Below are 12,584 nucleotides of genomic sequence, written 5' to 3'. Positions count from 1 at the left end.
TGTGCGGGAAGGTTGAGTGCCGAAGCGCGCCTTCGAAAGGCAGCAGCTTGGTCATTTCCACGCTCGGAGAGGGGCGCATACCAAGAAGAAATCGGCGACGACGCTCTGTATGCCCTGTCTCTGCGCGGTTCGGGGAAAGAAAAAAGAAAGGCGTGTATTTTGCTCTCCTGCCGTCCCATGGTACCACACATAAAACACCTCTTTCCTGGAGTGAAAGGAGCATTTTCTTCGGAGTGAATGCGCGAAAAACACTTCCACACTATACTCTCCTCGACGTTGTGTACCAATCTGCGAGTCAAGAGCGCCCATTGTACTCTCTAATTCGGGGCAATGTCTACTCCGACACCGTTCTACTCCAATATGTAGCCATTTTTGGCCACATGTTTTCTTTTTGGGCATTTAGAGGAATTACTATGCTAAAGAAGACAGTTCTCGAGAGAAATGATGTTCCTACATTATAGGAGAGCCGAGCTGCGGCTTGGAGTTGACTGCTGGCCGTAAGTTTAGAAAACTCAGTGGCCGTCGTTTAAAGCGGTTTTCCGTGTCTTTTGATATGGTCAGTGACCTGTCACTTGTGCACACATATTCCTGTGTGCCAGTTGGTGCCTATTATTATGCGAAACATCGCAACGACGTTTATAGTGCCTTGATGTCACCTGGCAATAATTCCTGGCCTTAGGATTGGACAGGACATCCCCCTTTCTCAATGGCATACAAATGCTAGTTCGTTATGCGGTCACACCCTGTCTCGCACTTCTTCCGCATATCACCTATTATGTGGCACATAGTAGGTGAAATAGATGAAGGCACATAAGGGTGAAATATAAGAATGCCCCTGACCTTAGCGATCAGCTTGAGACGGACCCTATTCTTCAGTCTCATTGATCGTGTATTCAGTGATGGCGCACTCAGGAGACCACATACCACAGGTTCACACTGCCTTTACGTGACAGGCTTGACGGAGCGGTGGTGGTGAAAAACTTATTATCAACGCATACGGGGCAGCTAGCATATAAAGGAGCGGACATCGGCTCGAACATGCGAACAGCAGCTCTTCAGCTACGACGTACAATGGCAGACGTTTACACAAGAGAAATTCGTTTGTAGGACCATCGTTGTAACATTTCGCGCTAATACCGCCTATCGATTAATTAACCAATTGAATTATTGGTATGAATGTTGACTGACTGCGTGACTGAATTATTCAGTAAGTGAGTGAGCCGCAAGGGTGAAAACGAGCGGGACGGGACGTTTGCGAAGGCTGCCTCGGAGTGAATGAGTCGCCTGGTGAAAAGAAGGAACACGATTGCTAGGACTGCCTCGAGGCAACACAGAACGGAGTACGCCAGAAAACCGTATAACAACCACGTTAAGGACGTTCCCTCCCAACCGCCTATATTTCTGCGCGTACGATCCGGTGTGTTAAATTACTCCTGCGAAGAATAGTAATACCGTAAGAATAGTAGCTGCTGTAACCTAGCCAAACTAAATGTTTCCTACGGGAGGAGAAGCAAGCGAGAAAGAAAGAAAGAAAGAAAGAAAGAAAGAAAGAAAGAAAGAAAGAAAAAAAGAAAGAAAGAAAGACACGGAGAAGGCTCGAATTAAGAGATGGAGAGCACCGTGGTCGCCTCTACCGCACAGCAGAGACGGCTGGCGTGCGCGCTCGGTGCTCGCGGCTGCCAAGCCCTTCCGCGCGAAAAACGGAGAGGCGTCAAGCAGCGCACTTTTAGTGGGAAGCCCTTCTTCCTTCGGCGGCAAAGGCGCGTAAAGCGAGACGCTTGCTCTGTATGTGTGTATAAACGGCCCTAGCGTGGGCCGAACCGAGAAAGGCTTTTTTCCGCGGTGCGAGCTTCGCACGCCTGTGCAGCGGTTATCTAAGAGTGCCGTCCGCTTCTGCCGCTACCACTGCCGGGGTTCGAGCCGCGAAAGAAACAAAAGATGAAGAAAATCACAAAAGGAAGGGAAGGCGAAGAAGCGTGCACGACAGAGAAGAAGGCAGCAGGAACCTGGGCACCCAGTCAACCGAATTAGCGCCGCGGGGCCGGGTAATGTTCGCAGCGCGCCCAGCGGTCAACGCGCAAACGAGATGTTCGCGAGGCACGCCATCTTGATTGAATGCGTCGGCCGCGGAAAGGGGCGGCGCGTCGTAAGCGTAATGGCGCTCGGATGGGAGAGAGAGAGGGGGTGGTGTGCAAGACAGAGGAGACGGAGAGATCGCCACGCAAGGAGAAAGAACGATGTGGAGGGTGGATCGCTTCCAAATAAATGCTGCGGTGGAACTGTACGGTTGGTACCACAGCAACGTTCGGGCGCGCTGTGGAATGCGACACCGCGAAAAATCTGCACGGGTAAGGGCAACGTTTCGCCTTGGCTCCATGCAGTCTTCTCTTGTTTCATGCTCCTCATCTTCTCCCACCACCACGTCGTTCAGCTTCGAATACTTCTTCGTTTTATTCCTGTGACGGTTGGAGCTTCACAAGCGTTGTCTTGACATACATCATCATATTTTTATTTATCTTCTTTTTTATACCACTGCGCATTCATTTGCATAGACAGCGGCCCGTTTATCAGCTGTTCTTCTGTGTTTCAATGTTTGATGTGACCTAGCGAAGAGCGCTGTTCTCCAGCCTAGGCATGCGGTTCTGAGTGCGATACGCTTTTAACTGGTGTTCTGAACGTTGTTACATCTGTTTCTGTACTACGAAAAGTGCAAGGGCTGGACTGGACTTCCTCTCTTCTCTCGGGGTACTGCGCCGAAAAAAGGCGTAATTAGCGAGCGTGAACCTTCTAAGGCTAAGCGGTAGTTTAGGGTCGCTGACGAATGGGCTGTTTCGGGTTTTGTTTTGTTTTGCCAAGCTATCCAAAACTGCCTCCATTTTTTAACGCCAGCTCACATAGCTTATACAGCTGATTAGCCTTGGACCCTGAATAAGGACGGAAACTTGTTTAAGGTCGCTCTGGCCAGCTTTTATCCTTAACGTTCAGGACATTTTCAGGAAAAGTGTTTATAAAGGTAATTTTAAACATATTGTTTAACGTCACAACAGCAACCACTATATCGGCAATCTTCTCTCGGTGAATTAGTTTTTTGCTACTAATGTTCAGAAACCCGCCCACTATTTTTCTACGTGTGATTTACTTTTTGCGAACGCAGACCAGAGTTCAGAAGCAAAGTTTGGGCATGCATCGGAAGCTTCGATCATTTCTGTCAGTATGCTAATAAAGGTGTGTTGATATAGTTCACAATCGCTTCACAAATATTTAAAGCTATACACCTCATCAGTTTTCTGTGGAAAATCTTAAGTACTCATTGTGAGCGCAGGACAAATTTCAGAAGCGAAATTTGGAATGCATAGGAAGTGTAAACCATCCATATCAATGTGTTCATCGAAAAGGCCTTCCACCATTCTTTAGTTGCTTCATAATTATTTCCAAAAGCGCAACCCGTTAGTTTTGCAAGTCAATTTTAACTATTCACATAGAGTGCACGAAAAACGTTGAACGGAAATTTCATCGTGCATCGAAGCTAAACCATTTATCATCAGCATGTGTACGACAGTATATATATCCTATTGTACCCTATAGGGTACAATAGGATATATATACTGTCCTCTACGACGCCTTTTAATTGTGAGCCGACTGTATACAGTCGGCTCACAATTAAAAGGCGTCGTAGAGGCCTGATTTCGGGTTTACTATAGTGAAAGACGGGCTACAAAAGTTTTTTCACAGCTTGCACATGTAGTCTATATATGTTTCATCGCTACAGAAAATACCGATCAGAAAAACATTTGCATAAGCTTTGGCGCTGCTTCAAAGGAGCGTCTTAATTCAGTCACGCGACGTCAACATATCAGTACGGCTTTATGTCCAAAATTTCGTAATCTGGCGAGGCCAAGCAGAGATGGGTGAGCTACGCAGATGGGACAAAAAAGGATGATTTTCGATTAAGACGCCGACGGACAAACTTCACTACATCGTGAACAATAAAGACTGAATTCAGTGCTTCTTGTTTTGTATTTCAACCCGCTGCGAAGGCTTAAGTGGGTTTGATCATTCGGCTATCCTTTCCAAAGCCATGGGTTCGTTCCCGATTGTGGCGGACATATCTCGACGGAGGCAGACCGAAAACCATGCCTATTGATTGCTATGCTAATGTAAATGACATAGAAGCACGTGCTATATAAATTCGTTAAACTACATGTGCATTTTAACATTCTCACACCGGAAATGAATTAACAAATGCAAAGTCTTACTTCTTCTTTTTTTTTGTATCATTGTAGTACTAGCTCATGGAATGATGCCTATACGCATTCAAACTTGATTATTCGTTGTTAATAGATATTTTCGACAGTTGAGGGGTGTTTCTTTTTTTTTTCTTTTTGTTTTTTCGTGATATCATTTTCCTTTCTCGCGTAATATGGATTGTAGTGTTGACGGCCATATTACTATACGTTACTTCGTCAAGGTAAATAAGCTGTACGCCGAACTATCGTCTGCTTAACGTATACGCATGAGTATCGGACTCTACACTCCGTCCAGGTGCTCCTTAGTGGTATGTCGCTTCAAACATGAAAGTATAGTTTAAGATTAAGGGTATCTGTATGGTTCCTGAGAATATGTCACCTCTCTCACGAGAATATTTATCCTGGCTAAAGATTGATTTTGCGTTCGCATATTAAGCTTTTCTTAGGTGCGGCGACTTCCAATCTAATGCAAAAGATACATGCTGCTTCTGTTTACATCATATCAGTTCGACGACATTCATGTTTGTCGCTCAGAATACACCTGAAGCCCGTTAGCTTATATGCACCGTCTCGGTCCCATATGATCCCCAGCCCATCCTTTTAAAATGGACGAAAGACACCCATCTTATAAATGCGAGCCTCCTTTGCCTCCTGTTCGAATCGTTCGTCGTGTGTTTCAATCGTTCACGGTCGAAGAACGCTCGTTGCCTTACGGCTCCGTACAATCGTCGCATATGCACTCCCAGGAGATCTGCGCCTTTGCGCCGTGCCATTGATTGCGACAGAAACTTGGCATCCATTAAGTTTCTTGAAGGGCGTTCGCACACAGCCGCACGAGCCTCAATTAAGAAGCACTTCACCGCTCCCCTGCACTTCGTTTCTCGGACAGCGAAGTCGGCGTCGATATATCGACGGTGAGCCCCTCACAAGCAAAGCGAAGCGGCGTTAGGGCAATGCACAACTTGAATTTCCCGGTCTCCCTCGCAGGCTGGCTTAAGCATCTTAAGCTCGTTGAACGCATGTGGTAGCGGATTCGTGAGGTCATCAGAGGTCAAAATACATCTAGATATCGTAGATGACTTCTTCTTTATTTTCACGACGCTTCCTTCAAAATTGTGTCGTGGCGTACGCGGAGCTTTGATCGACTGACCTCAAATGTTTTGAACGGCGCCCAAGTGGTGTTCCTAAACTGTTCTGGATAAAGCTATTTTTGAAACGTGCAACTGCACTGCACTGCTTGCAGGCGAGACTTTCGTGCCCCAATTTGACGTCCTGTTGCAGAACCTACCGGGCGACAATGCAGATATGTGCAAACTACTTGTACAACCCGTGCATACATAGCTACCTAGCTTTAGGAAGGTATACGTTATCATATTCATATCTTCTTATATCAGATCATATCACATTTATATCAGATCTTCTCCCGACGTTCCACGCAAGAGCATAAGAAAGATGCGGGGATTCCTCACCGGATGCAAACGCGATCGCTGAGAATGCACTTCTGTAGCAAATGCACGCAGCGTACCACCGGTGCGGCTGCGATTTTTTGTTCTTTACAGTGAGTTCTTTATTTCTCCTGCGAATCTGCTTAATATGCAGGCCAGATTCGTTGCGCATTCTCACCTCAGAGTAATCGGTGTTAGCGCATGCTTGTCTCGAGTGCGTCGCTCGTAACACCGAACCTTATTCCTTGCTTTCTCCACCTCTTCCTCCTTGTCCTGAAACCCGTGTTGCACAGCGTGCGGGTGGCTCCCAAGGAAGGCCCCAACGGCCAGCCGGTCAAGTCCAACCCCAGCAAGCGCCATCGGGAGAGGCTGAACGCCGAGCTGGACACGCTGGCCAGCCTGCTGCCTTTCGACCAGAACGTGCTCTCCAAGCTGGACAAGCTCTCCATCCTCAGGCTCAGTGTCTCCTACCTACGCACCAAGAGCTACTTCCAAGGTGACATCATTTTCCCACAAAGCATGCGCCGTATGCACGTCGTCGAATTGCCGCAGTGTCCATTTTGTATAGCATGCTGTTCTGTACAGCTAAGAACTCTCTGGCTTTAGTTCTATGGCACGTGGGTATATCTGTGCGTTAACTAGAAATTTTCTTCGAAGGAAAACTGCGCTACTTTGAGGAGTGTTCTGAAAAAAAAAAAAAAAAAAAAAAAAGAAGTGTGCGAATGTCGTGTGTATGTATTGAGTTCTCCGATACGGCCTCGGTTATAAATTATATAATATATAGGTTAGAAATTTATAGCCAAATCATGAAGTCTTCCCGGTTTGCTTAGCTGAAACATCGAACTTCCGGCTGTTGTGGTACTGCGGAACGGAACAAACACTGCTTCAATTAGAAATATTTAGTTCACATCTTCACTTTGCAGCAGCTTGCAGCATGCATGGCTCCGCTAAGAGGACTGCTTATTGTAATCGTAATTATTACATTGTTTCAAGGGAAAACGTTCGTGCAACTAAGTCGGTAAGAGGAATTTTTGACGCGATATGAGCATCATGAAAGAACTCAAATTTGGAACTAAACACACAGTTATTGAGTTACGTAATCATATGGTGACGCTAAGGTGGTGTTCATGAGAAGCTGAGGTCGTTATTACGTCTACCATTTCTTAAGATCTTGGCAGAAAGGGAAACGCTCAGTGTAGGCGTATAACACTATACTGCGCAGCCATCCTGTAGAAAACGCGTCGTTCGCCTCCAGTCTCCGCGTATTTGTCTTTCTGCCTGAAACGACAGAAGAAGCCACAAAATGTCACATTCCTGGCTTTCTTGCTGTGGGAGTGCTTCCTTTGACACTTAGGAGCGTATTCTCGCTTTATACATGAATACATGGCGCATATAGCATCATTCTCCGCTTTGACCACAGTGCAAGCGCATTTTAAGTTATGCAGTAAGCATACCTCCACAATTGCTTATACATTCTATCTTTATAAAATCATTATATGCAGATATGCAGGTCGAATGTTTCGCATAAAAATTAAACAGTGACGGCACATGGATTTCGGCGCGTCAGTCAGTAGCGCCATCTGTTGCGATACGGGTGCGGCTTGTTGGAGGTATCGCCGGTTGGCGGTCCGGTTGGAAGAGTCACGCGATTTTCGGTTGCTCTCCCCGTTCTTTCCCTTCCGCACCGGCCCTCGAAGCCTATCCCCGTAACGCACAAACCTGGGGGGAAGCCGGGTGGAGATATGCGTGCCTCGCGGTGGCGTGCGAGCGGCAGCGCCTGGTTCCCAGGCAGCAGCGTCCGCGGCGGCATCGCCCGCCGGCCGGTGGCTGGGAACGCGCCGTTGGTCGGCTCGCCAGCCGGGAGTCTTCGTTGATGAATTAGATGGCGCACGGAAATCTCCCCCGCATCTGTCTGCGCGGCGCCGTGCTGACTCTCGGGGAGATGGAAAGTTTTCAGGTTTTCCTCGCGTTCTATTTGAAAACTTCACGCACGGTCGGTGCTGACCGCTATGCGCTGCTTTTCTGCCCCGGCTACCGCGTCCGTTTGTTCGCATGAAAAATAGGCCGATGAGAGAGCGCTGATGTATCTTCGCAAGGCGGAATGTTTGATGAAACGCGCGGTGTGCGCACATTTGTTCTTAGAAGCTTGGGTGCTCAATGATGAAAAACACTGCGCGGACTTTCTCTCATGGAGAACGCGCTTCGGTGTTGCAAGCATCACGTTATTCTTCCTTTCCTTGTGAACGTGAGCTTTCTATTTTTTTTTTATTTTTGCACAGATAAACATACTGCAGTACTCAACACCCCAAACATAAATAAGCCTATAGGGGAGTAAAAAGGGAGTAGTTTGTCCTATAGCACACTCCCTGTCAGGGCAAGCTGCTTGATCCCTCGGGAAGATTTTCATAACTAGAAGTACGGAAGTCAACCTTCACTTCAAATTATGCGAAGTTCTAGCAATTACGAATATTTCAAAGGATACTGATATATCTTTTAATTAATAACATCAAAAGTTCTGTTACAGCGGTTAAATGTCTCCTTTCATTGCTAAGTACATCAAATAAATCTTATTCAGGAAAAAATTATGCTCCTGTTAATTACCAAAGTATATGGCATTCCGTATAGTTCGTGGTGAAAATCAGGGCGTGTGCCAGTGTGCCAGAGTGAGTGTGCCAGAGAGGGAGTGTGCCGGAGGACATGCTACTCCTTTTTTACTCCCATGTTGTAGGCTTATTCGGTGCGCGTAGCAAGTGCTGCTCTTATGGTAGTAAGAATGCATACAGATAAAGATTACTGACGGTGGCGAAACGTCTACATGTAAACTTTATATATCTGCAACGCTCGTCTAAACAGCAAGTGAATTAATATTGATACGTGGCAAGGTTAGTCCAAGAGCCTGTAACAGCTGATGACTTGCGTGAATGTACCTGCACCCCTCAGCACACACCGCAGCTACCACTTCATCTTTATCTCTCATCTTTAAGTATACAGCAGGAATGGAAACGTCACGAAAGTCTTCAACACCGCGTTTTTCTTACAGCATGCACACATTGTCCAAAGCAAGAATGTTTATATCTGGATTAATGAGCTATATTATATTTTCGCAGCACTTCTCGTTTGGAATTAGTCTTGCGGCCGTGAACACGTATAATAAATTTATAATTGCCTCACCTGCAGATAGGACAGCGATTAAACTGCTGTAATTTAAGTGGTTTTCGGTATATATTGCTATGTTGGTCCGATAATTTATTATTGTAAAGGATTAATTTGGAACAGAAATTTCGCAGCACAAGTTTTAACTATACTAATATAATTACCGTTACTAAAAATTCATCGCTGCGCGTAGTGTCGGTAATGCTCTGGTCTTCGACGTCGAAAACAGAAGCGACGCGTTCCAAGCCTGCAACAAGAAATCAATGAAGCTGGCTTTTCATAATGTATGAAACAGGGCTGCTCTCCAGTGCATCAGTATAGCTGCTTTTCAGCGTGGCCGAGGAAATTCCGCCTTTATTCTTTTTTTTTTTTTAAGAGTGAACGAAATTTTCGACGAGTGCAACAAATTAAGCCGGTATCCTGGACGACAAAAAATTTAGTTATGGTTTAACTTTGATTAACCCTAGTTGAATTGCGATAGCAACGGCGGAAGCTTCTTTTGCCTGCTACGTACATTATTCCCCTATCACGCCCTTCATTTCTTCATTCTGGTCAAATCTAATTTTGTACGCACATCTCGTATTCAATCTGTGTCCACTGCTTCTTCTGTCTTTCCTTTCTTTATTTTCGCTGCTTTTTCGTTTGATAGCTTTGGTATAGTCTGTATTTTTATCATACACCTTATTTCTGTTTTAATCCCAGCTCGCCTGCTTGCAACACATCACCAACTGCAGCTACCCAGCAGTATTGTGTGATTTCCTATGTACACCTTACCGGGAGTTCTTCCTCCTCATCCACCTATACATATCTGTTCTTTTCTTTTTGTTTTTGTGTCCTATAGAACGACAGCTTGATGATATTGACTCTTGGCCGTCTCTTTTCTGTTTCTTGTCCACAGTGCAGTTATTCGCTTCAATTATCCTTCCTTTTTTCAGTGCTGAGCTCATATTCATATCAACAAGTAATTTTGCCATGTTTGACCTGCGGTTACAAAGCTAACTTCACTTACAAGTGAGAAGGTATGAAGTTCTACACGAGAGCAGATACCTATTTACCGCTTCCTATGGTGCGAAACACCGCATATAACAAAAATAAATACATAAAAGTAAGCACCACACTTAGTGAATCAGCAATGAACAATGCTGCAGGTTGTACTGATTTTTGGTCTGCTTTACTTTCGAAGTTGACTGACTTAATCATTATCAGTGCTAGTCGAGAAGGCATATGACCTGACTTTCTTGAATACTCCGGTTCCTAAGTATGTTATTCGCGAACATCGGATATGTGCATGGTTCAGGGCAGCGTTAACTGCCTTCTCGTATCCCCAACGTGTTTAGGACGGAATCGAGTCGACAGTCGTCCTATACTAGTCATTGTACGTGTGAGGCATGCGTAAGATGGCGTAACCATATTTGTTCGTCAATTGCCAAGTTGCAAGTCTCGATTTGGAGCAATTGGTGCGGCTATACGTTATATTGTATAGCGCCCCACCAGCTTTTACTCGCGTTTCTACATTGCTCTTATCTTTTCGTCGCCTCCACACACGCTTCGTTCACTATACGCCGCTCTATTCGCAACTCTATACGTGATGTGCCGTGACGTAACGACCGCCATCGCTTTTTCGGTGCACGCAAGTTAGGGCAGATGGCGTTTAGATGATTTGAAGAACGCTCAGTCTTTTGCATTTACCCCATCATTACCGAATATTGCAACCACTGTGTGTAATTCATCTGTGTATCATGCGCGGTAGTAGACCATGAAGTTACGTTGTTAAAAAAAAAAAAAATGTATATGCAGTTAATATAAGTTGGAAGAGTCATATTGCCAATATACGTTCATCCTCCTACAGAAAACTTGGCCTTCTTGGCCACAAACTTAAAAATGTTCCTTCCAAGGTAAAGCAGTTAGCATACTACAGCCTCATTAGACCCAAACTATAGAGTAGGCTTGCGCAGTCTGGGACCCTTACACCAAGAAGAATATTGTGGCATTTGAGGCTATCCAGCGGAAAGCCGTACGCTTAATGTTTTCAAAGTACCGCACATCTGACTCTCCCTCCATTTTAATGGATTAAAACTCCATCCCACAATTGCAAACACGAAAAAAAAATTCAGGGACTAAAATATCTATTTTTGCTAAAAAACAACAAACTTGCTATGAGCCCTGAACCTTACCTTACGCCCCTTACAACACGTCCAACAAGACATCAATATGCACAATCTGTAACTCCATATCAAGCCAAAATCAATGCATTTAAGTATTGTTTCTTCCCTTGTACTGTTGAAGAATGGAACAAGCTATCTTCTGATATAATAATGTTCATTGAATCTAAAGATAAATCGCTGGCGTTTCAACCATAGTCGTGTTTTATATTGGTGTATATTTTCTTGTTAGTGTTGAACATGTCTCATCGTAATTTGCTTGTCACTTGCGCTTAGTATGTTACTTTTGATGAATTCATATTTCACTGCATTGTATTCTTTTCGCCCCTCCTGCTAGGGCCAGTTAGGGCCTGCAATATTTGGTAAATAAATAAAAAAAAAATCAACATCGTCAGGTACACGTACGCTCACTTAGACCATCCAATACAGGCTAAATTCGCCCTATAAGGCTAGGAGAGACGTTTCTGACCACAGGCGTCCGAGGTACACACGGTGTCTAGCCTCACTTCGGCGAAGCAATATGGTTTCTTTGTATCCTATAGGTATTGCTTGAGAGCGGTGTGTAATCCGCACGCTCAGATCTAGGCGGCACGTATCTATTTTAGGCTGTATATAAAGACAGCGCCGAAATTACGTTTTGTCAGTATATATTAGTGCGTTCCATAAACGTTAGACGGTGAGTGTGCGCTCACTCCAGTGCCAGGCCCGGACAGCGCACCGCCCATAGCGAGCCTGTTATTTTGTTCGTGTTTCCAGCGCACCTATCGGGACAGGGGCGAAACGGGACGCGCCTTTCTTTACGACCGGGCTGCCGTCAGGTCCGCGCAGTCGCCAGAGCTGCGGCAGCATCGCGATACGGGGCCCGACACGATGTCGTAAACATGGCTGGACGCCCCACAGCCCACGCGCTACATGTCGGCGTGTGATGTGCGAGCATCGGGGTTAGCAGGTCATCGGTCCCGGGCCGCGCTATATACGCTCAGCACTCGCGGTGCTCGTTGAAGTAAGCGCTGTAGGCGGCGATCCTGGTGGACTGTGCGCATACTATACGAGACCGTCGCTCACTGTTCAAGAGTGGATGGCCTTCATGAGTACACGCGAGACTCGCGCGGATCGTTCCGTTATTGCCCGAAGGAAGCGTGCGATCGCTGTGCGATTCGGCATGCGTGCAGCGAGTCTTCGCGCGGTTCGTCTTGTTTAGCATGGCGTATAGCGTGCTGCCCGCTTGTCGACACCAACAGGGTTGCAGGTCACGGAGGGAACGGTAATGAAATGGGTCGGTGTGCGCGAGCACGAGGTGCAACAAGTTCGTTATAGGTTAACACGCCGCATCCATGATATCCTTGCGTCACAACAGAATCAGCGAAACACTACAGAGCGAGCGATAGAGAGAACTTTTTGTTGAGTAAATGAGAAGGCAAAACTGCTGCCTCTGCCCGGCACGATGGAACATGTGCGATATTTGACGCATGGAGTACTGCATCAGCTAGTCCTCAGCGTTTGCTATAGACCAACAACGTGTTTACAAAAAAGGGGGCGCTCGCGGCGTTGCAACCGACTGGTAAGTCGGTTGCAAC

The 12,584-nt window shown here is 46.0% G+C and overlaps 1 protein-coding gene across 1 annotated transcript in view; it reads left to right on the top strand.

Moving 5' to 3' along the window:
* The first annotated feature begins 5,893 nt into the window (after positions 1 to 5,893).
* Positions 5,894 to 12,584, top strand: part of ss (aryl hydrocarbon receptor spineless) — a 73,271-nt gene continuing 66,580 nt past the window's right edge. Inside the window, exon 1 of the mRNA XM_084577395.1 lies at positions 5,894 to 6,188. Within this exon, the coding sequence (XP_084433521.1) occupies positions 5,894 to 6,188 (295 nt within the window). The remainder of the gene's footprint in view (positions 6,189 to 12,584) is intronic.

Source organism: Amblyomma maculatum, chromosome 1 (assembly GCF_055883805.1).
Source record: "Amblyomma maculatum isolate TAMU_Amacu chromosome 1, ASM5588380v1, whole genome shotgun sequence".
Taxonomy (NCBI): domain Eukaryota; kingdom Metazoa; phylum Arthropoda; class Arachnida; order Ixodida; family Ixodidae; genus Amblyomma; species Amblyomma maculatum.
Note: the sequence above shows the minus strand (reverse complement) of the source record. Positions and strands in the feature narration are given on the sequence as shown.